The sequence below is a fragment of the Syngnathus typhle genome, linkage group LG4, assembly GCF_033458585.1.
Source record: "Syngnathus typhle isolate RoL2023-S1 ecotype Sweden linkage group LG4, RoL_Styp_1.0, whole genome shotgun sequence".
Lineage (NCBI taxonomy): Eukaryota > Metazoa > Chordata > Actinopteri > Syngnathiformes > Syngnathidae > Syngnathus > Syngnathus typhle.
In genome coordinates, this window is record NC_083741.1 from 22,082,215 (window position 1) to 22,103,754 (window position 21,540).

General features: G+C 41.6%; 6 protein-coding genes, 2 long non-coding RNA genes and 2 other non-coding genes across 13 annotated transcripts; 4 read left to right on the plus strand and 6 right to left on the minus strand.

The window, feature by feature from the left end:
* Window positions 1–318: 318 nt before the first annotated feature.
* Window positions 319–3,410, minus strand: LOC133152335 (oocyte zinc finger protein XlCOF6.1-like). Of its 2 annotated transcripts, none has more exons than XM_061275866.1 (2): window positions 3,284–3,410; window positions 319–1,519 (listed from the first exon to the last, which is right to left on the minus strand). In XM_061275866.1, the coding sequence occupies exon 2, from the start codon at window positions 1,504–1,506 to the stop codon at window positions 592–594; it is 915 nt and encodes a 304-aa protein (XP_061131850.1). In that variant the 5' UTR covers window positions 1,507–1,519; window positions 3,284–3,410; the 3' UTR covers window positions 319–591. The 2 variants fall into 2 exon arrangements, with proteins under 2 accessions (XP_061131850.1, XP_061131849.1); XM_061275865.1 differs by lacking the exon at window positions 3,284–3,410 and adding an exon at window positions 1,684–2,082.
* Window positions 2,265–4,257, minus strand: LOC133152333 (gastrula zinc finger protein XlCGF8.2DB-like). The gene is made up of 2 exons (XM_061275864.1): window positions 3,946–4,257; window positions 2,265–3,560 (listed from the first exon to the last, which is right to left on the minus strand). Exon 2 carries the CDS (start codon window positions 3,540–3,542, stop codon window positions 2,586–2,588), a length of 957 nt encoding a protein of 318 aa, XP_061131848.1. The 5' UTR covers window positions 3,543–3,560; window positions 3,946–4,257; the 3' UTR covers window positions 2,265–2,585.
* Window positions 4,258–4,533: 276 nt separating this feature from the next.
* Window positions 4,534–6,601, minus strand: LOC133152324 (zinc finger protein 501-like). 2 transcript variants are annotated; one of them, XM_061275848.1, is made up of 3 exons: window positions 6,520–6,601; window positions 6,184–6,293; window positions 4,534–6,037 (listed from the first exon to the last, which is right to left on the minus strand). In XM_061275848.1, exons 1-3 carry the CDS (start codon window positions 6,588–6,590, stop codon window positions 5,022–5,024), a joined length of 1,197 nt encoding a protein of 398 aa, XP_061131832.1. In that variant the 5' UTR covers window positions 6,591–6,601; the 3' UTR covers window positions 4,534–5,021. The 2 variants fall into 2 exon arrangements, with proteins under 2 accessions (XP_061131832.1, XP_061131831.1); XM_061275847.1 differs by having other exon boundaries at window positions 6,184–6,601.
* A 304-nt stretch (window positions 6,602–6,905) lies between these two features.
* Window positions 6,906–8,741, plus strand: LOC133152365 (uncharacterized). Its single transcript, XR_009714110.1, has 4 exons — window positions 6,906–7,190; window positions 7,504–7,564; window positions 7,856–7,985; window positions 8,428–8,741. It is a non-coding gene; the product is annotated as an uncharacterized LOC133152365 (long non-coding RNA).
* Window positions 7,654–7,788, plus strand: LOC133153348 (small nucleolar RNA SNORA31). Its single transcript, XR_009714319.1, has one exon. It is a non-coding gene; the product is annotated as a small nucleolar RNA SNORA31 (small nucleolar RNA).
* LOC133153346 (small nucleolar RNA SNORA31) lies at window positions 8,166–8,299 on the plus strand. The gene has a single exon (XR_009714318.1). It is a non-coding gene; the product is annotated as a small nucleolar RNA SNORA31 (small nucleolar RNA).
* Window positions 8,563–11,523, minus strand: LOC133152340 (general transcription factor IIF subunit 2-like). Of its 2 annotated transcripts, XM_061275871.1 has the most exons (9): window positions 11,358–11,523; window positions 10,953–11,026; window positions 10,817–10,841; window positions 10,578–10,716; window positions 9,968–10,027; window positions 9,622–9,703; window positions 9,371–9,470; window positions 9,045–9,188; window positions 8,563–8,955 (listed from the first exon to the last, which is right to left on the minus strand). In XM_061275871.1, the coding sequence occupies exons 1-9, from the start codon at window positions 11,424–11,426 to the stop codon at window positions 8,833–8,835; spliced, it is 816 nt and encodes a 271-aa protein (XP_061131855.1). In that variant the 5' UTR covers window positions 11,427–11,523; the 3' UTR covers window positions 8,563–8,832. The 2 variants fall into 2 exon arrangements, with proteins under 2 accessions (XP_061131855.1, XP_061131857.1); XM_061275873.1 differs by lacking the exon at window positions 9,968–10,027.
* A 228-nt stretch (window positions 11,524–11,751) lies between these two features.
* On the minus strand, window positions 11,752–14,047 carry gpalpp1 (GPALPP motifs containing 1). The gene is made up of 7 exons (XM_061275858.1): window positions 13,826–14,047; window positions 13,632–13,746; window positions 13,466–13,555; window positions 13,145–13,388; window positions 12,811–12,975; window positions 12,604–12,705; window positions 11,752–12,517 (listed from the first exon to the last, which is right to left on the minus strand). Exons 1-7 carry the CDS (start codon window positions 13,902–13,904, stop codon window positions 12,299–12,301), a joined length of 1,014 nt encoding a protein of 337 aa, XP_061131842.1. The 5' UTR covers window positions 13,905–14,047; the 3' UTR covers window positions 11,752–12,298.
* Window positions 14,048–15,287: 1,240 nt separating this feature from the next.
* Window positions 15,288–21,407, plus strand: LOC133152315 (cytochrome P450 27C1). The gene is made up of 9 exons (XM_061275832.1): window positions 15,288–15,719; window positions 16,287–16,477; window positions 16,643–16,842; window positions 16,921–17,130; window positions 17,371–17,534; window positions 19,645–19,811; window positions 19,928–20,006; window positions 20,200–20,403; window positions 20,479–21,407. Exons 1-9 carry the CDS (start codon window positions 15,426–15,428, stop codon window positions 20,596–20,598), a joined length of 1,629 nt encoding a protein of 542 aa, XP_061131816.1. The 5' UTR covers window positions 15,288–15,425; the 3' UTR covers window positions 20,599–21,407.
* On the minus strand, window positions 16,195–20,058 carry LOC133152371 (uncharacterized). Its single transcript, XR_009714120.1, has 2 exons — window positions 19,778–20,058; window positions 16,195–16,426 (listed from the first exon to the last, which is right to left on the minus strand). It is a non-coding gene; the product is annotated as an uncharacterized LOC133152371 (long non-coding RNA).
* Window positions 21,408–21,540: the final 133 nt, after the last annotated feature.

Here is a 21,540-nt window from a genome sequence, read left to right on the forward strand (position 1 = left end):
GGGCATTCTTGGAAAGTTTCTGATTCTTGACTCGGAAATTTGAGAACCCTACCTTACAAATGTCAACATGTCGAAAAAAAAAAATTCAAGGCCTGATTTTTTTTGTGGTGCAGTTTACATCACTTACCAGTAAAGTTGAAGGTGCACAACAGTTTCTCACGTCATGGTGCCGGTAATATTCCTTTCACTTACTCAAACAGGCTTCAATAACTATTATGGCATCATGCCATTGAAATCTTCCTCGAGTTTACGTGTAAAGGAAACCATCCCATTGTGTAAGAGTCAAACGTTTGGAAACACAATTTACTTGCACATGCGACGAATGTAAATTTGGTTTTATTGCAGTCCAACCCATTTTGGATACATTAGTCTTCATTGTAAACATGTGAAGACATGCAGTACAACCAATGACGTCATGGACTCCATCACATCATCCCAAACTATGATACATAATCTAAATACTATGCTTGTGAACTTGATTTGAGATGATAGTGTTGTATTTAATGAAGAGCGGAATTAATGTTAAAAAATGAGTATTGTGTCGAATAAAAAATCGGGTGACTCATTAAGAAATGAACTCACAGCAACACATCACATCCCTCCAGTGTGCGTTCGAATGTGTGTTATCAAACTTCCCTTAACAGAGAAACGTTTGTCACAAAAAGGGCAAGTAAACGGTTTTTCCCCAGTGTGCGTTCTCATATGATTTTTTAGGTGCGTCTTTTGAGAGAATTTCGTGCCACAGTCTGAGCATGCAAAAGGTTTCTCACCCGTGTGCGTTCTCATGTGCTGAACCAACGTGGACCGAACGGTAAAACTGGTTTTGCAGACAGCGCATGTAAAAGGTTTCTCTCCTGTGTGTGTCCGTGTGTGAGTTCTCAGATTTTCCCTGCGGGGGAAACTTTTCCCACAAATTGAGCAAGTAAAAGGTTTCTCCCCAGTGTGTGTTCTCTGGTGAACGACCCACGCCGAGCGATCGCAAAATATTTTATCGCAAATCGAGCAGGAAAATGGCTTTTCCCCGGTGTGTGTTCTCGTGTGTGTTGTCAAATGGGCCTTCTCGTAGAATGCTTGGGCGCAGAATGAGCAGACAAATGGTTTTTCCCCCGTGTGATATCTCATGTGCCTTTTCAGATTCTTTTTGTGGCCAAACGTTTTGTCGCACTGAGAACATTTCAAGGGTTTGTTCACGTCTTCTTTGGAGTGTTCATCGTCAGTGTCGGGATAGCGTGACGTTGCGTCGTCGCTATCTAATAGCGGAGTTAGCGGTCTGTCAGCTGTGGATCTTCCGCAGTGATCTGCTGTCAAGCTGCTACTCGGAGGTTCGGTCCCTCTGTTGTGCTCACTTCTGTCTTCGTCATCTTCACTCTTTACGATGACACGGATCACCGGGAAGTCCTGCCCTTGAAGCTGCTCGCCCTCCTGACTGATGAAGCGCTGCTCCTCTTCTTCTTTGACGCTAAAGGGCTGCGGAAAGCAGAGCCCGATTCCGCCACCGTCATCCATTGTGTGTGTGTGGCTGCAAAAGATGGGAAATTTCGAAATTAAAACGACTATTGGTTAAATGTAAAATATTGAAATCGGGGAAGAAAAATCATGTAGGGCAGATAAGGTTAGCACTTAACAATCAAACAAACAAAAACAGAAAGCTACTATATAAGTGAAAGTCAAGATTGCTCAAACCTGCTGCAACACAACTTCCGTCCGGGAGTTGACGTTATCGCTCGTTTGTTCGAGAAAGTTCAGAATGCCTATTTCGCACTTTTAAACATCTACTCTCGTTATTTCAAAGAATTGCACACTCTAATTGATTGCGATTAGCGCTGTGTTGCTAACTTCTGCGTCGCTTTGAAAGCAGATACCAAGCTAAGCTAAACCGGAGATCCTCGAAAGTGATCACATACCAGTTTAAATGGCGCCTGGTAATTGCTAAGTTACGGTCACCCCGTTATGTGATAGAATTGAAAACTAAAATGAGATTATTATTATAACGCAAAACTAAACTAATTCGATGGCAGTTAGGCGTACACTGTGCAACGCATTGGCTACGGCGACCCTGTTTGGACAAACTACTCTTAAAAGGAACGCTTTCATTTTATGTATGTCCGGGTGGCAAAAGGCTGCCCACCCAAAGGTTCCGGTGGATTTATTTTGTATTTTTAATGAAAATAAAAATAATAATCCACAATTTACGGTATTATATCGACTTCAAACGCCAGACGTTTTGACATCATTTTCTCTTTCAAGGAGAAAATACCAAAGACTTCGTGATGCATTTATATTTCGAAAACACAACATTCATTATTATTTGTTTCATATATTATGACAAATTGTGAGTATCTACAACAGTCTCGATACATTTTCATTTCAAGAAAAAGAATGTCATGTCATGTCTTTTCATGTCAAAAGAAAAATCAGGCATATGAAATTTGTTTTCCATAAAGAACACAATGCGGTAAAGAACGATATCCAATACTGCAATATGGTTTCTGTAAGTCACTATGGCGACATGGAAATTTGTAAACCCTTACAATGTAGAGAACACTTTTGAATATAGCTATCACCCAATCTTAATATAGACATTGTTACTTACTGTGTGTTCTCATGTGATTATTCAAAGAGGAATGATAACTAAAGCTTGTTTGACAAATTGAGCAGGTAAAAGGTTTTTCTCCAGTGTGTGATCTTGAGTGCGTCATCAAATTTGTCCTTTGAGTGAACCGTTTGCCACATTCTGAGCAGGCAAAAGGTTTCTCTCCTGTGTGCGTTCTCATGTGCTGAACCAATCCTGACTGAACTCGGAAATTTGCATTGCAGACTGTGCAAGAAAATGGCTTCTCTCCAGTGTGTGTTCTTGAGTGCGTTCTCAAATTTCCCTTTCGGGAGAATCTCTGGCCACACTCTGAGCAGGCAAACGGTTTCTCACCTGTATGTGTTTGCATATGCGTTATCATGGATTCCTTTCGAGAAAATCTTCTTTCGCAGATTGGGCAAGAATAAGGTTTCTCCCCAGTGTGCGTCCTCATGTGTTTGACCAACAATGCACGCACTCGAAAACTTGTGTTACAGATTGAGCAGGGAAAAGGTTTTTCTCCAGTGTGTGTTCTTGTGTGCGCTATCAACGTTGTCATTTCACAAAACCCTTTCCCGCAAAATGAGCATACAAAAGGTTTCTCTCCTGTGTGAATCCTCATGTGTCTTTTCAAATTCCTCTTGTTGACAAACACTTTGTCACATTCAGAACATGTCAAGCGTGTGTCGACAGTGCGACATGTCCCATCACCTTTGGCGTGTTCATCATCACTGTCATCGTTATCTGACATTGGAGCGACGAGGCTGCCAGCTTTGGATCTCTGCTCACAAAGCTCATCTTCATCATCTTCACTCTTTACAATGACACAAATCACCGGGAAGTCCACTGCGGGAAGCTGCTCTCCACCCTGACTAATGCTGTGTTCATCTTCTTCCACTTTAATATGCGATGGCTCCGGCTCCTCGGGCGGAAGCTGGATTTCTACTGCTCTCATCCCTCCGATGTCCATTGATGGTATGATATCAAACTGGAATGATCAGAGAAATGATCACTATCATCAGGAGGATTCATGACTACTAATACTATCTATGGGAAAGGTCACGAGGTACAATAGCAGTGCAAGAGATTTAAAAGCATGCACAGAAGTGAAAGAAGCATCTGACATCGAGTTGAGCAGAGCCACGGACTTTGTGATTGTGACGTGAAACCAAACGGTAGCCAATCAGGGAGCTGTCTGAAACTGGAGAGCAAATAAGACTTTTTGACCTACTAACGTTTTGGGGAAACGGTGTAGATCATCTTCAATTGGGGAAAACGTGTTGATAATCTCCAATTGGAAAAAATCGCTCTTTGCACACGTACTTTTAATGATAGGAGAAATATGAATGTTTGAGTTAGAGAAGTAGGCAAACCTGTTATGTGCAATGCAACTTGAGACTTCCTGAAACTAGATTCCAGTCCGTTTCCGCTCTTTTGGATCGAAAAAGTCCCTCGTCGTACTCTTGGTATGTTTTGCAACTTCCGCGTCTCTTTGTTTACAGAGAGCGAGAAAGAGAAACGTAGGACTGCACCGAGGCTAGTTTCTCCAAAAGAGTAGAGTTACTGACGTTCAAATAGTTACATGAAATATTTTCTGGGTGGACAAAATCAGCGTAGTCATGAACGATTTGACAATAACACCAGTCTTTCTTCTGGTAACCGGATGTGAAGCTGAGTCGTTTCAATCTACGGCAGGCCACTTGGACAAAATTCTTTACTCACAAGCGATGCCTCTGCGAGGAATGAGGGCACATATCGGCGAAGCGGTTTCATTAATTATGTTTTACGTGGTGTGTTTGTGTCACAAATAACATGTTATAATCGTAATATAAATTTTTAATTAGTTACTGTACGGAACAATGCAACCACTCGTTAAAAACTGCAACGGGGGACACCTACTGGTCAGAACGGTGTAGCATTAAAGCGCATGCAAAATACATTCAGCTGGAAAAAAAAACATGTTTATTTTTAATTAGTTCAGTGTTTATTATGGATGTCCAGAAGCGACCCGGCATGTTGTAGACGCGCAACTGTAATTCGTTTAGTTTCGTTTATTTATTATTTATTTAATAACCTAGTAAACGGCACCCCGAGTAGTGTTCAAACTAATTCACTACTACATACACGTCACAATATTGTGCAGTGATTATCAACTGAATCGAGCGCGTCTACAGAAATCACTAATCAGTTCGAATATCAATATGCATTTATTAAATTAGTTTCATTTTTTCCCCTAGTCGAAACATGACATTTGACTACACGCAGATTACACACTATAAAACCCTAAACAAAAAGTTTCACATTTGTGTCCTCGAGTTCAATCTGCGGGCGTTTTGGAAACATTTATTGCAGTTAGAAGGTAGGTTGAAAAATATAATCTCTACATATTGAAATGTTGAGGGATCGATTTATGAAAGAGCCTTCAAGTTTTCCATTCATTTCCAGTCCTTCACTGACTGCTGCTGTTCTCACCAGCACACTTGTGTCTGTCAACTTGAAATTTGTGAGCAAATCTTTTATCACACACACTGCAGCCAAAAACTTTCTCCCCGGTGTGTGTTTTCATGTGCGTTGCCAATGCTGAACGAACCCGGAAATTTTTATTGCACACTGAGCAGGTGTATGGTCTCTCTCCAGTGTGCGTTCTTGTGTGTATGATCAAGCTTCCTTTTTGAGTGAACCTTTTGCCGCAAACGGAGCATTCGAAAGGTTTTTCCCCCGTGTGCGTTCGCATGTGTATCATCATCACCGAGTGCACCCTAAAACTCGTGTTGCACACCGAGCAGGTGAAAGGCTTCTCCCCAGTGTGTGTCCTCGTGTGCGATATCAAATGGCCTTTGTGAGCAAATCTTTTCTCGCAAAATGGGCATGTAAAAGGTTTCTCCCCGGTGTGCGTCCGCATGTGCGTCGCTAGTGCGGAATTATCGCGAAAGCCTTTGGTGCAGAGTGAGCATGTATAAGGTCTTTCTCCTGTGTGTGTTCTCATATGTGCCACTAAACTTGCCCTCTGAGAGAACTTTTTGACACACAGTGAGCAGGCAAAAGGTTTTTCTCCCGTGTGACAGCGCCGATGTCTTTTCAACGTTGAGTTGTCACTAAACGTTTTGTCGCAATCTGTACATTTAAGATGTCCACTGTCCGTCTGACTCCTCGCATCACCTTTAGGCTCATCAGCATCGGGAAGGTGCGGCAGCGCATTATTGTTGTCTGGTAATGAAGCTGAGAGACCTTCTCGTCTCTTTTTGCTTTGAATACGTTGTGAGGAGTGAGGCTTGTCTTCGTCTTCACTCTTTACGTGGACGACAGTCAATGGGAACTTGGCGACGTCAGCTTCCTCCTCTTCTTCTTTAATGCAAGTTTCTTCGAGCTCCTCCCTGGGGCTCCACTCTTGCTCAGGGACAAGATTATCTTTGCTGCAACTTTTTGCAGGTCTACCTTCACCAACGTCCTCCATTGTTTGTGTGTCTGCAGAAAAAGAACCCAATTGGCGCTGAGAGGAAAATTAATCATTCGAATTTATGAGCCAATTTTGCTGATACGTGGTGTGTCTTAAAATAAATCGTGTCAGGTTCTGGAAAAACATATTTCAAAAGTGAAAGAAGTGAACAAACCTGCGCTGTTCAATCCAAACTGAGGCTTGAAACCAGCGTTCAATATTTGACGCTGTCGCTCGTTCTCTGCTTTTGTACGACAAAGCTCCTCCTCGTATTCCGCTATCGTTCTTTGGAAGACGACAAATACTTCGTCAACAGCCGCACTCAGTCGCTGATTCAGCAACGCTCTCAACATTTGCACTTTGCACATTTTTCACACGGCAATCACAACACTTGACACACTCGATCTTTGCTTCCACGTCTCTTTGTTTGCAGCCAACAAGCGAGGCCTATTTGAGGCGAGTTTATCCAAGCAGTAAAAACAACAACGATGTTTTTTTTACATATACATACAAAAGAAACGACGCATTAACCGGTACAACAACCACGCCAGCTTGTTTGGGTGTGTTGATGCTAATGTTCATCCTCAGTCCTTTTTTTCTTGTCCTTTTTTGGCGTTTTACAAACTGGATTAGGACATTACTGCCACCCATTGATTTGCAATGATTACTGCTTTGCCTTGCTAAATTGATAATCGATATTAAAGATAAAAAAAAAAATACACCAAATGCAATTAAAAAAACCGAATATCTTTAATTACTTTGTGTGACTGTACTCAAAAATTTAAAATTTAAATGCGTCAATCACGCCAAGGTGCCGTGTTTAAAGAGGCGGAAAGGAGCACCCGTGACGTCAGATAATAGGTCCGGTGGTACGTCACTTCCTGCGTAGTACCGCAGCCATTTTGTGGATCGAGAAGTACCCGAGCAGAAGCTTCTCCGACGGCGAGCTCCGTTAGCAGCATAGTTTTCGACAAAATAGTTAAAAAAAACAACGCTCTTTACCATGCCGAGGAGCTGCTGCGTCATCGGTTGTTCTGCCAGCAAAGCAATGCAGCCGGAGAAGAAATTTGACACAAAACGTTTTCTTTTATCGGCTCCTCCGCAAATAACGAGTTGGAACCAACCCGTTCCGCGCGACACGTGAAGTTAGAATCGTCGCCATGGGTTCTTCCTTGCTTTATGGTTCGTATCTCCTCTTGCAGTCGCAAGCCTTATATTTAACTGCGTGATCGTGCAATATTGTAGATATTCTAAGTACGGCGCGACAGCTTTGCTGCTAAAGTGATCTGAACCTCCTTCGTGGCCGTCATGGGCTCGTGTGGCTAATGCTAACCCTCGTGTGAAGACTAATTACTCGAGCAAAATTGGAATATTTTCTTAAGTAATGTCAGAATTGCGTTGCGTTTTGGCTTCGTCGGCTTGGCCCAAACTCTAAAAAGTTGTGTATAAAGCAAAGTTGTGAAAATACCAATTTATTTTATGTCTACCCCTCCAGATGTTCACAGGCCATTTGAACACGTGGACACACACTTCTGATGGTGGATGACATTTCGCCTGTAAGTGTCGAATATCATTAAAAACCTGATTATTACAGAATGTCCGTGTTACTCTACTTTGGTATGTTGTAGTATGGTGGGGACCGTAGCTGCATCTTTGACAGCCTGGGCACTCCTGTTGTGAGAGATTCTGGGTTTTATTATTTCAGATGCAATAATAACTGTCCCTGCGCTTTCTGCACACCCGTCTCATGGTGACTCGGATTGAATAAGGGACTACATATGAAATATGACACTGAAAATAATGTGTGTAGCAAACTTGCATGCCAAAATTATCATCTTTTTGCTCAGGGTTAAGCAAGAAGAGAAACAGGATGAACCGCCTCATCTGCTGGCCATGATGGACAAAGTCGACATGCCACTAAGAAGAGCGATCACTCATGTTTGCCTGAGGGAAAACAAATGTTTTAGAAGGCTGCCGGTGAGCTGTACATTGATTTTGTTTGGTGAATTACAAATATACACCTATAAAGTAAAGTTCCCATCGTGTAAATATTTTCCCCTTGATCAAAATGGCAGCGACTCGTTTACATCAGACACTTTGTAATGAAGCCAGGTCGACCAGTTCACGTCAGTGCTGGTTGTGGTCCCATGCGTCGCGATGCATCCACTGATAGACCCGAAACAAGTTGCATTGGTTTCTGGGTTTGCAAAGAGATGCAAAACTAAACTTTCCTCTCGCTTTCTGACTGCTACTCTAACTTGGCAGCGCAGTTTGAATTGGGGAATACATATCAAGCATTGTCTTTGTGTCGCTTGCTTTCTTGCCATCTACAGTCAGTTTGATTTCAATTGGGAAAGAATCTAATATTATATATGAGGTTTATGTAATTGGTTATTCATAGCTTGTGTTTTTCTTTCAGGAGTAAAATGTCTCACGGCAGGACAGTCGACGTTACCTGTGGCAACAAAATCTGCCAGGACTTGGATTCAGTGAAGCTGAAAACTCATTTTGCATTACTGTATCATGGATAATCATTAAAAAAAATCACATGACATTTAATCAAAATCTTATTTATTACAGATGATTTTCATACTGTATTTAGAAAATATTTCAATGGGTGGAGATGAAGGAAATGCTAAGAAAGAAAATCACAAAAATAAGGCATAAAACTATGATGCAGTCTGTCATCATGCTTTTGTAAACACGCTATTAAAACTTATACCCCACACATGATCCACAAATATTTACAGTTTGTTTGACACTAATTTCCAAGTGTTTGCAAATCGAGGTTCCACGGCACACCATCACATCAAACTATCTCGTCCTATTCATCTACTTTTTCCTCGCCTTGATAATGTCGATACTCGGGCTTTAGCTCCCACGTGTTCTTATGCGTCCCTTTCACATTGTAGATGCCGATGTCGCGCAGGATTTCCTTGAGATAAATCTGTGAACGAGTCCGAAAATGTTGCAATCAACATATATACTCTGAAAGCAACATTCGAATAACCCTGTAAACTCAAAGAGCTGTCTCACCACGGGCTGTTTGGTAATGTCCACCAGGTCTTTGATGTTGTAGTATTGGTGCTTCTCAAAAGCAGAAAATAACATGTCCAACACCTGCTGCTTGTCCGCTCTAGCTCTCTTGCCTTCTTCCTTCTTTTTCCTCTCGTACTCAATCTGATAGACATAAAGCAGAGAAAACCTGAATTGTGATCCACAACATGCTGACCAAATAGTAATATGAACGATTAATACAGTAAGAAATTTATACACTTGTTAGCGACATGAGGTATGTCGCTAACAGATTGTACAACATGAATGAGAAGATCTGAAAGCGGACTAATGTGAGCTGTGCTTACGTTGTACGCATGGTCGGCCTTGGGTTTGAAGTTGTTGGTGACCGGTTTTGCTAACTGCTGCGACAGCCGGATCGGCTTGGTGGACTCTTCGATTTGTAACCTGTTTCAAAATAAACATGAGCATTTTTAGGTTTGTGGCAAAAATACAATTGCAGTCTGAGCAAAATATTTCACGGTTCTCAATGCAGTGGTAGACTTGTCAAAATACAATTCTTAAACTTGTCGAAACGAGTTTCGCTTAAGTCTCTCACCTCTTAAGCTTCATATAGCCTTCACTTACAGCCGGCCTGCAATCTGCTCTCTGCACCACAACTCCCTCCAAAGCAATTTTATCTGGAGGGGGGGAAATGCATATCACAATAAGTATTTGTAAAATATTTGCATTATCAAAGCCCGCAAATCGACAGATTCAGAGCAAAATGTTGACTTTCAATCACCCAATAATCCACTTAAGGTACCTCGTATCGAAATATTTAAATCAAGAAGCTACCGTTCTGGTGTTTGCATCTTCCAGGGCACAACCAAAAAAAATGTCGGCATCTTCGGATGACGAGAAACTATCACTTGTGTGTGATTCACCTAACAAGGTGAACTCACCTGGACCAGCCCCTGCCCCCGAACCTGAGCTGCCACCATCAGATCTCTCTTCTGATTGGCCTACAGGGGGGGAGGGAGGGATGGTCAAATAAAAAATAGATATGTGGGGTGGAAAATAGAGGGAGGAGGAGGAATCCACAATCAGAGCCACTCCCAGGGTTTAGTTGCACACTTATCACCGGGGGAAATGAATTCAAGCCAACGCTATTGAACACGTGAGCGCGCGTGCACACCAGCAAAGCAAGAAAGCTCTCACGAGCAGCGAGCAGAGAAAACCTGACCCACCACCACAAACACAACAACCACAAACGACGGCGCTGCCCAAGTTCACACAAGGCACGCTCACTGGCCACAACATCGAGTCAGAGCATTTTTTTTTCTTTGTATCATAATAAAACCTTTCGGATGATTGTTTTGAAAGCGCTCTGACTAACAACACTTGTGCTTGCTTCCGTTTCTCACAAGCAGAACCAAAAAAACGTACAAGTTCTCCAAAATATTGCTCACTAATGTCCAAATCTATTGGTGATCTCTTTCTCAATATTTGAGACAGTAGAACAACCCAGCATTCCCACGTAGAGCTCAAAGATGAGGGGGGAAAAATACTCACCCGATGTCATCTCTGTGAATACTGCCAATGTCTGACCTCCCACCGTCTGCATTGTCAACGGATGTTCCCGAGGTGCAGACACTGTCTTGTCTTCTATCCCATCAATAGTAGTCAACTCTTCATTTAAAGTAAAAGACACCTGTAAGGAATAATGACTAAGATGAAGGTCAACATATTACAGCATAACTAATTACCATAATGGCAGATAGTGCTAGCTGATATACCGTACTAGTTCTTACCTCTGGTTTCCCTAGATTACCTTTCCTTAAAAGAAAAAAAGACAGTGTCAACAAACTGGAATAACAAAATAATGAATGGTAATAAACCATAATAACATAATAATTAATGGTAATAAACCATAATAACAAAACATACTTGGCGATTCTGAGTTTCCCGACTTCGCCTCTTCCTGTGGCTTTTGCCCATTGATGAGAGAGGTACTTGGGCACCTGAAGAATCAGAAGTTTATTTGTTTAAAGGATGTATTTTGGGAAAAGCTCCACCTACCACAATAAACAGTCTTGTATCAAATATGGTCAAACCTTGCTGTTATGCAGAACAACTTCCTCAAATGAGCACAATGGGAACCACGATCACGAAGGAGAATCGTTTAGCTCAATTATTTTTTTTTATCGTTCTCGTTGTGTGTTGCAAAGACAACGATTGAAGTTGATTTTGAAAAAAAAAATACTGCAATCGAAATATTGTAGAAGCGATCGTTAGCCGAGTTAGCTAACCGTTGAGTGTTCATATTTCGAATATTTAAATACGTGTACATACCTTTACAAGCCAAACGCCTGTATTTAGTTTAGCACCGGTTAAATCTACTTCTCCTGCTTTCTCCGTCATTGTAACTTTGTTGTATTTAAAATCTTGCAATGAAGCTTTTTGTTCTAAGTATTTCGCGCATGCGTACTGTAAGACGGTGCCTTAGAAGGTACAAAAATATTGAGGGCGTTTGTCTTTTATATTTCATGCCCATTCGCAGTTGTACATTGTAAATATAATTAGTGATTATAATTTATTTTTACCCCGCTTATGACTATCCAATCATGCACTGAATAGTGAGGTTGACATTTACTCTGACACAAAACACCTTTTTAGGAAAAACATTTAAAAATTGTTACATTACATTAGAAAAGGTTTTACATTAGAGAAGAAAATAATGTGAATCTAATTTCACAATACAATGAACACTTTATTTTCTTACAAAAAATAATAAACAGATAATCTCTGAAACACAACATAAAGAGACGTATTTGGGTCTGTTGCAGATTTTTTTGCGGTAGATATAATTTCACTAGTTCGTGTTTTCCAGAGTTCCCTTGGGCAACAGCATTAGTTCAATGGTAAATTTTCTTATCGAATTAAAAAAATAAAATGTTTTTTATGTATAGTATAAAATGACATTGAAGCGCAGCAATAACATCACGAGCATTTACAGAAGTTACATTGAGTGTACATTACTTTATAACAATATGAAACGATTGTTTACTATTTCTTACTGACAGCAGAAAAAAATAAAACTACATTTACAATGTTTCCATTTTAAGGAATGGCATGGGAAGAAATGTTACTTAGTCATAACATTTTTACACTGACTAGATTAAACTAATCTCCTAGAAAAAAATGCAAACCCCGCCTCTCGGCCCTCATCTTCCAAATAATTGTCCATTTCCGTGTTTTATTTGGTGGACAACATTTGACTATAAACACAGTCTTTAAAGGAACATCTTATCATTGCTGTGGGAGAAGCGCGTGTTCAGTTCCTGAGATTTCTTCAGCAGGCGCTGCTTCTGTGCATCATCGAAGCGATTGACCTTCAGGTCAGTTTCCCGATCAAACGCTCTTCTCTCCACCGGCTTGTCTTCCACCTGCTTTGCTTTCTCCTTCAGGTTCTTCGCATGCAAACTCAGCAGAGACTCTGAGCGTTTCGTTTTCTTTAATAAAGAAAAATAAGGATGATTGTGAACATATTGCTTGTCAAGTAAAGGGTTAGACAGTAAGAAGATTGATTACCACTTACATTATATTTGGACACTTTGTCCGCCATTTCCAAATCCGTTCGAGAGATTTGTGGAGCAGAATCTTTCTCAGTCTCCCCTGTCTTTTTTTTCTCGAGGCGCTCCTATTGTTCAAGAAGAAACTCATAATGATTGTTTTTTTATGACTTTAAATGATGCTGCAAATATCATACCAGATGCCAATAAGCCAATAATGACAATTTTCTTACCCTGGCCTTGCGCTCTGTGTCTGCAGGTGTGTCGGTCCAAATGGAGCGGTCACCCTTCTCCGGACCTGACTTCTTCTTGAAAGTGCGAGCCCCCAAACCGATATGTTGTAGTTCTGGTGGAAGCTCTGTCATCCAAGTGTCTCGGGTTGGCGCCTCTGGAACATCCTAGAAATTATTTAATTATTCCTTATTACACTTGCACCAATGCACATCAGAAAAATCAATTACTAGAGTTTTTTTTTTTTCCTCGACCAACACTTCACACGAAAATAAGAAGGTATGGTAGATGTTAAAAAATACTTATGGAAAAGCTATAAGAAAAGCTTCGACTCACAACTTTAGTCAGCTTGTCTTTCATTATTCGTGCTCTGCGTTCAATGTCCAGAGCCACTGTATTTTGAACTGGACCGTCGGATGGCATGGGTCCAATAATCAAGTCATCCTCCTCCTCGCTACTGAGGGAGTCCGCCTTGTAGCCGGGTGGCAAGGCAGGCCCAGAGAAACCCTCTTCATCCTCGTCGTCATCATTCACTGCACGGCGGAACCCTGGAGGCAAAACTGGTCCCAGCACAGGTGGCCTGCAAGAAAATTTCAACAACTTTTAGCCCAGAACAATGAATGATCCAAATCGTTTGCTTTCCATGCATTCTGTCACCTTTCTGGCGAGCTCTGTTTCTTGCAAAAACCTGGTGGCAATGCTGGTCCAAAGAAGCCATCGTCATCTTCTGCTTTTGTCTTCTCCACTCTGTTCAAATAACAGATGTTATGATTGTGTTTATGTATAGTTCACATTTATGAATAGCATGCACTTATTTACATACTCTGCATGCTTGTCTTCAGACGTCTTGAGTCTTTTGACGATCACTTCTTCATTTTCATCTGACGAGCTGGACTGTTCTCTTCGTTTGTAACCAGGAGGCAAAGCGGGACCAGCAACTAATCACAGATATATGATGGATATGACACTTAAACGTGATTTAGTATCGTAATATTTCGAAATGTAAATTATACTCACAGTCACGTTCATCATCAGAATCGTCCGCGTTTTTAAAGTTGGGGGGCAAAGCAGGTCCTATTGAGTTTTGGGAGGCCATACTGGCAGCGGTTAGCACAAACCACGTTTACTTGTTTTCTAAAATGTGTTTTGTCATTGCGATCCATGGAAAACATTACATTTCGCTCTTCACCCAGGACGACATTTTGAACAGGGCTGCGCATGCTCTGTTGTAGTTCACCCCGATACAGGAAGTAACCTACAAAAATATAATCTAATAATTTGTATTCATTGTGATTATTACGGTTGTAGTTCAGTTACGATCAGGTTACTGTACCTGCTTCGGATACATGTATATTTTTTCGCTCTTTGTTTGAAGTTTGCGCGTGGAAGGAAAACTTTATTTTGAAGGGTACAACCGGAAATTGTATTTTCCATCTTCCCTTCGTTTTTTAATCTCAAACTAATGATTTTTTCATACCTTTTTTGTGAGGATTAGTGGCAGATTAGAAGGTTTTAGAGCCATACAAAAATGTTGACACAACTTTCTGATGATGGAAATTACAATTAATTTGGTTTTAGCTCTCTATTAAGCAAGACCAGCCAATTTCATCATTTTGATTTTAACAGGTGGATTAACCCTGTTTTAGTATTGGGGAAAAAACATTTGAATCTTAGCAGACAAAGGCTGATACATAAAAACGATATACGTAAGTCAAACCGTAACGGTAACACGCAATTTTGTAAAATGCTGTAAAAACACATGCAAAATATTCAATAAAATTCACATACTACTTTTTATACTAGCATTTCATCGGTAGCATTGGCCCTCTTTTTTCATGTTTTTACAAGGTTTATCAAAGTTCCAATTTATTCTTAGCCTATCAATGTTCAAGGTGCGAAATTCTTTGGGTGACAAAAGGCAATGTTTATTTTCACTGGAAGTATAAGGGAACGTTTGGGACGAGATTTGGGGGTTGTACTTTTTGCTTTTAAAGTCAAGAGAATTTGCTCCAATAGAACTTCAAGAATGGCATTTCGCGTCTCGTGCATTGTGCAGCGTGCCAAAGAAGTGAGCGTGGGAAAGTGTCCACCTTCGTCCATTCAAATTTGTTCTCTGTGAATCATGTTTTTGTGTCCTGCCTCCTAACACTTGAGGCCACTTGGTTCGGGAATGAAGTGATGAGAACTATTTGAATTAATATCTGCATAGATGCATCACCGCGCGTAATAATCGTGGTCATGTAATTGACTGTATGTTGGTTTTGTGCGCGTTTGTGTGCATTCGCTGTGTTTGCGGGTTCACGACATGCCGATTGATTGAAGTGACGTAACAGAGTTTTGGGGGGCATGTTGTAATACCTCTCCCCTCCTTTTCTCAAAGAAAGGATGGACCAGAAGTCTTTTTAAGGGGGGGCGTAAGGAAACGCCCACATCCGTATACAGAGGTCTCCCGAAGCAAACATCCAATCCTCGTCTTTCATCGCACAAGGCACCGTTTAAAAGGGTTTCACAACACAAGCGCACCAACTTCACGTAACCGTACCACGGAGGACGAGCACGTGCTCCATGTAAACGCTGCGGAGGTTGATTTTACGCACGGGAGGGAGTCACAAAAAAAATGGCCCTGTTCAGTCATTTTACGGGAACTTGCTGGAAATATTTGCACGGGGACCATCTGAATAAGATGGTGGTCACATTGCGGGCATTGCACAAGTCGGCACCCAGCGAGGCTTTTGGGATCCCCGCGTCAACAGACGAGGACAGCGTCTCCCCGGGTCTCATCACAGCGGCGCAAATCGGAGACAAGAACATCAAAGTTAAGAGTTTGAAAGAGATGCCCGGACCCAGCACGACGTCCAACCTCGTCGAATTTTTCTGGAGGGACGGTTTTAGTAGAATTCATCAAATCCAGGTAAAAATTGATTAAATGCCTCTGGATGGAAGCGCATCACGGCAATTGTCCGTTTTAGTATTCCCAAATCACTGTGCGTAAACCAAAGTAACTTATTTTTTTATCACAATATGCTCATCGTTTAATTTTGAGTGTATGCACCTGATCAAGATTGTATATATTGTAGATTTTTTTTCACCATGGCCCGTGCATTGTTTTGATTTACGCAGCTAGTGATTAATAATCACCCCACCAATCCAGGTACTTGCTCCAGGATTTTTTTCCAGGTTCCAAAATAAACCCCAATTATATTTTAAAATCCATCCATCCATATTCAATACCGCATATCCTTTTCATGGTCGCGGGGGTGCTAATAAAATACTGCAGGATGCAGCACCATCCATCCATGCTCTTCAGAATTGTCTTATTACAATCTTCACAAAAATTCTAAATCGTGTGTGAGACACTCAAATATTTGCACAGGTAGTCCGTGAAGTATTGTTACAGATCATTTATACAACATCTTAAATAAAGAGGAGCAAACGAGAACATCGTCAACATCTGTTAATGGTTGCCGATGTGTGATAGATGGAGCACAGCAAGAAATACGGGAACATTTTTAAATCCCGTTTTGGGCCTCAACTGGTGGTCTCCATCGCCGGTCGTGATCTGGTGGCTGAGGTGCTGAGGGCTGAAGGTGTGGCCCCTCAGAGAGCCAACATGGAGTCCTGGAAAGAGTACAGAGACATGAGGGGACGTTCCACAGGTCTCATCTCCGCGTGAGTAGTTTTTATTTCAATAAAGTGGCATGGCTAATAGATTAGGGGCAGTACATATTGCCGGGTTAAGCAGAAATTAATAATTGTATCGGAACAATTGGCCATCACTCACATCGCTCTCTATTGATTGAAAGTCATTCATACAAAGCATGAAATTTTCTACAGGGAGGGAGAGCATTGGCTGCAAATGCGAAGTGTCCTTAGGCAGCTCATCATGCGCCCCCGGGATGTGGCGGTCTTCTCCGAAGATATTAACAACGTGGTAGATGACCTGATCAAGAGAGTTTGCATTGTGCGTAGTCAGACTGCGGATGGAGTAACTGTGCCCAACGTGAATGACCTCTTCTTCAAATACGCCATGGAAGGTTCGTAAAAGACAACGTCGCTTTGTGATGAGTGGAACGAGCCAGCCATTATGCAATCTTTCTCTTTTGTCTTTGCAGGCATCGCGGCCATTTTGTACGAGTGTCGTTTAGGCTGTCTGGAAAATGAGATCCCCAAAGAAACTCAAGATTACATCAACGCACTGCACCTCATGTTCAGTTCCTTCAAGACTACCATGTATGCCGGAGCCATCCCTAAGTGGCTTCGGCCCATCATCCCAAAACCTTGGGAGGAGTTCTGCTTCTCTTGGGACGGCCTCTTCAAATTCAGTAAGATGGCCGACGTCATTTAACGTTGTACTGTAAATTCGTGCAAAATGTCCAAGGTAGCTACAATTTGAGATTATTTCTAAAAGGCTCTCCTTTTCCCAAACTTCAAAAATGGTGAAATCTTTAGTTTGTGTGACTTCCGTTTCTTACATAACCTGCTCTTTCATTTCTTTTCTTTCTTTCACTACCCTTTCCCCCCCCTCTATTCATCCCACCTTCTCTGTGTGTGTCTGCTCCCAGGCGTTATTCACATTGATAAGAGGCTCAGTGAGATCAAGGCCCAGCTTGAGCGGGGAGAGGAGGTGAAGGGAGGACTGCTCACACACATGCTCGTCACCAAGGAGATGAGCATGGAGGAAATCTACGCCAATGCGACCGAGATGTTACTCGCAGGGGTTGACACGGTGTGTGATCGGCTCTCGAGGAATGCGGCGGTGCGCTGGATGTGTGTTTTAGCAGCCGATGAAGGAATCCCACGTGTGTGTGTGCGTATGTGTGTGTGACTAAGTCCGTGTTAGGTTTCAAGGATGGCGTTTCTGCCGCCTGTGTAGTTGTGCCAGCGTCAGGTCAGGGAAGTCAACGGGTTGTCCCGAAGAACCCTAGCAGACATCTGTGTTTGGATTTTGTGTGCTTCTACATGAAGCCATAGAGCACAGGTGTCAAACTCAAGGCCCGGGGGCCAGATACGGCCCGCCGCATCATTTGATGAGGCCCAAGAAGACAAATTGTGTATCAAATTTGTGTCATTACTAGAATTGCAAATTGTCGTTATTTTTAATATCTTTTTTTTCGTAAATATTTGACCAGTTTTTACTCGTCCGATTTGAAAACGAGTTACCGTAATCTTCGGACTATAAATCGCGTTTTTTTTTCATCGTTTGGGTGGGGGGGCGACTTATACTCAGGAGGGACTTATATACATATATATGTTTTTTTTTCTTCACTTTTTTGGGCCTTTTATGGCTGGTGCGACTTATACTCCGGTGCGACTTATAGTCCGAAAATTACGGTATTTGTCGGTTTGTTTTGTAGCTTTTACTGTATATGATATGAGGTGCTCATACTTTTATTTGGGTTGACAGTCATAACGGCCCTCCGAAAGAAGCTATGACTCCAATGCGGCCCGCCAAAAAAATGTGTTTGACACCCCTACCATAAACACTTGCAGTGATACAATTATTATATCAAGGAATTTTCTTAACATTATTTGATGGATGAAAGAAAAATCATTCATCAGATCTGAGATGTTTTTTTTTTTCTTTCCGATGAATTACATTTATTTTCGAAAAATATGCAACAATACAAATTGAAGTCATCTCTTTTCAACAGCCATTTCTGGAGAACAACTAGGAATGGGAACATCTGCACAGCTACCGCCTAATTTGTTCGCCGTGTACCCTAAGTGTTTTGTGCTCATCTGCGGGCCGCAACATGAAAGGGTGTGTGTTTTTGTTGAACTTGTAGCAACGGCCATGTGCTGGTAGGGGGTGGATTTAGCTGTGCTGTTCCTTTACTCGGCAAACACAGGGGCTGTCAAGACACGTTAGCCACAGTTAGAGTTATGGCACAAACTGGCCAGAGGTGAGCTGGCTTAGTGGGAACGGAGCGGGACAGATTCTCTCTAGCAACCATTCTTTTTAATAGTGGGGGGGGGGGAGTAAAAATGATCCTGGGTGTAAAATGGATGCAGGAAAATCTGAGATTGTGGGGGATGGAGTGAAAGGAAGGTCTTTTAAGAGGAGTTTGGATGAGCCTATGTTATATGATTCCTCTTGGCCTTTGTCGCAGGTGTTGCAAGTGTCCGCCAACTGGTCTCGATGATCAGTAAGGGTGCGAAATGGGGGGGGACATTTTGGAAGGGCCACACTGGAAGGCTCCCAAACAAAAAACAATGGGCTGGATAAAGGTTTGTTTGTTCATTGTTCAGATAGTGATCCCTTACTGATCTCCTGGGTCTATTCACGGTGACTAATACGTAAGCGTCATGAAATACTTGAGTGGGAAAGTCACAAGAAGGCTGAATGGAAAGAGGGAGTGAGATGTGAGTTGGTCATCCGAGGCGAACTGACAGTATGCGGAGATGACACATATGTGAGAGTAAATTTCTTTCTGTTGGAATTTGGGGCAATGTTGTATAATATAAATGATGTCGGGTGTTTTTGTCAGAGGAAACTGTGAATTTAAATCATGACTATTTTATTTCCAGCAGTGGAACAAAATGCATGGCTAGATTTAGCACATCTAATTAAGGTATATGCTTAATAATGGCAAGCGGGCTAAAGGACAAGACTGCAGCTGGTGTCTGCTCAGCACATGGAAAAAAAAGACCCCCCTCACCCCTCACTCAAAAGCCCCCCCACACTCTCTGAACACTTATGCAACGTGATAGAAACTCTTATGTCAGCTCACTCCAGGCACTGCTCACAAAACCCGTTCTCACAAATTTAATAAAACACTCCCCGCTTCAAAACCGATTTCTTAACGTGATGAGCTCTCTGTATATTTCTTTTCCAGACATCCTTCACCCTATCATGGGCTAGCTACCTATTAGCACGGCACCCCCGAATCCAAGAACAAATCCACATGGAGGTGGAGAGGACTTTAGGACCTCGAACTGTCCCCGTAGCCGAAGACGTAACTCGCTTACCTCTAATCAGAGGCCTGGTGAAAGAAACCCTCAGGTGAACATTGCATGCTACAAATAACAGTTATTGTTTGCTTGAATAGGATTATTGTAAAAGCATTAATCTTGAATGGTGCTGATTAACAGTCTTTGTGCGCTCCTCCCTGAGAGCAGGCTTTTTCCAGTTCTCCCAGGCAATGGACGGATTACCCAGGATGACTTGATAGTGGGCGGATACTACATCCCCAAAGGGGTACGTCTTGTGTGGACATTCAACATGTGTGTCTTGTTTGGTGAGCACGTGCTCGAAGAAAATGGAGTCTTTTTTTTTTTTTTCTTTTAATATACAGTGCAGCCAGTTGTAATGCGATCCGGCATTACTCATGCATCTTTGTTGTACCGCTGCAGTACAGTTGTTCTCAATAGCCCATTCTCCATTTTGCTAGACTCAGTTGGCTCTTTGTCACTACTCCACTTCCTTGGACGAGGAGAACTTTGCCGATGCTTTAGACTTCCGTCCGGATCGTTGGATAAGAAAAGATTCCTCGGATCGTGTCGACAACTTTGGCTCCATTCCGTTCGGCTACGGCATCAGGAGCTGCATCGGCAGGAGAATAGCCGAATTAGAAATGCATCTGGTTCTGACGCGGGTAAAAAAATAAACCCGGTGTTGACAAGGAACTATTTAAACGATGCAAATGATTCACTCTTGTCTTGTTTTACAGCTCATCCAAAGGTTTCACATTTGCACGTCTTCTGTCACCGATGAAGTGCAGGCCAAAACTCACGGCCTTCTCTGCCCTGCAAGCCCGATCCACCTGCAGTTTATTGACAGAGAAAACTAGGTGAAAGTTTCTGTCTGTAACATCTACTGTATTGTACATTTTTCATCTATATTTTTTAAATTCTCACAAGACTGCTTTGTGCACATCGTCCAGTGTTTCTACTGAGGTTTTACTCGGGCAGCAAAGGAAGGACACGAATCTTACTGGACCAATGATATAAAGTAAAATACTGTAGCTCATTTTATGTTTTGCCTGTTTTAGATCAAACCACTGTATTTTATTGCTAGAGATGGGACTCCTGTGATTCATTCTGTTATTTGCTATAAAAAATAATGAGTGCAATGCAAACTGTAACCTACATAATCACACTGATGCAGGCACAATTTAACATGCACCGTTTTTTTTTTTCCCCTGGGTTGGACACTGAATGTTGATGGTAAACAGCGAATGTATTGAGAATCAGCAATGTCCATAACAATTTTTTTTTTTTTGCTGACTGTTATATGTGTACTAAACGACTTATTCCAACCAAGTAATGTACCTATGTATTTTAATTCTTTTTTCAAGTGTAAGCAGTGTGCTAGAATGTTTGTGTGCGTGTGAAGAAGAAACAGATATCTAATTGATCAATCCGATATTTGTAAAAGAGTCACGACTGTGAAACAAATAAAATGTAGGTTTGTATTTTTGTATGCGCTGTGAAAGGACAAAACTGTTTGGTGTTTTTTTTATGGATGCATAATTTTAGCTATTTTAGAGGTAATGCATGTAACAAAGAAAGGGATTAGAATTCCCACTTTTTTTTCATGGAAGAAAATAGAACAGATTTATACAGTTGTAACGATCTGATTAATTGTACTTCAATTCTAATTGTAGTTTCAGTAAAACTGGAAATCATAAATATAATAGAATTATGATGTGTGCTATTTTTTTTTCTTATTCATAGTAACCACGGAGAAAATCACGAAACATACCGTTCATACTTGTGTACGTAACTACATT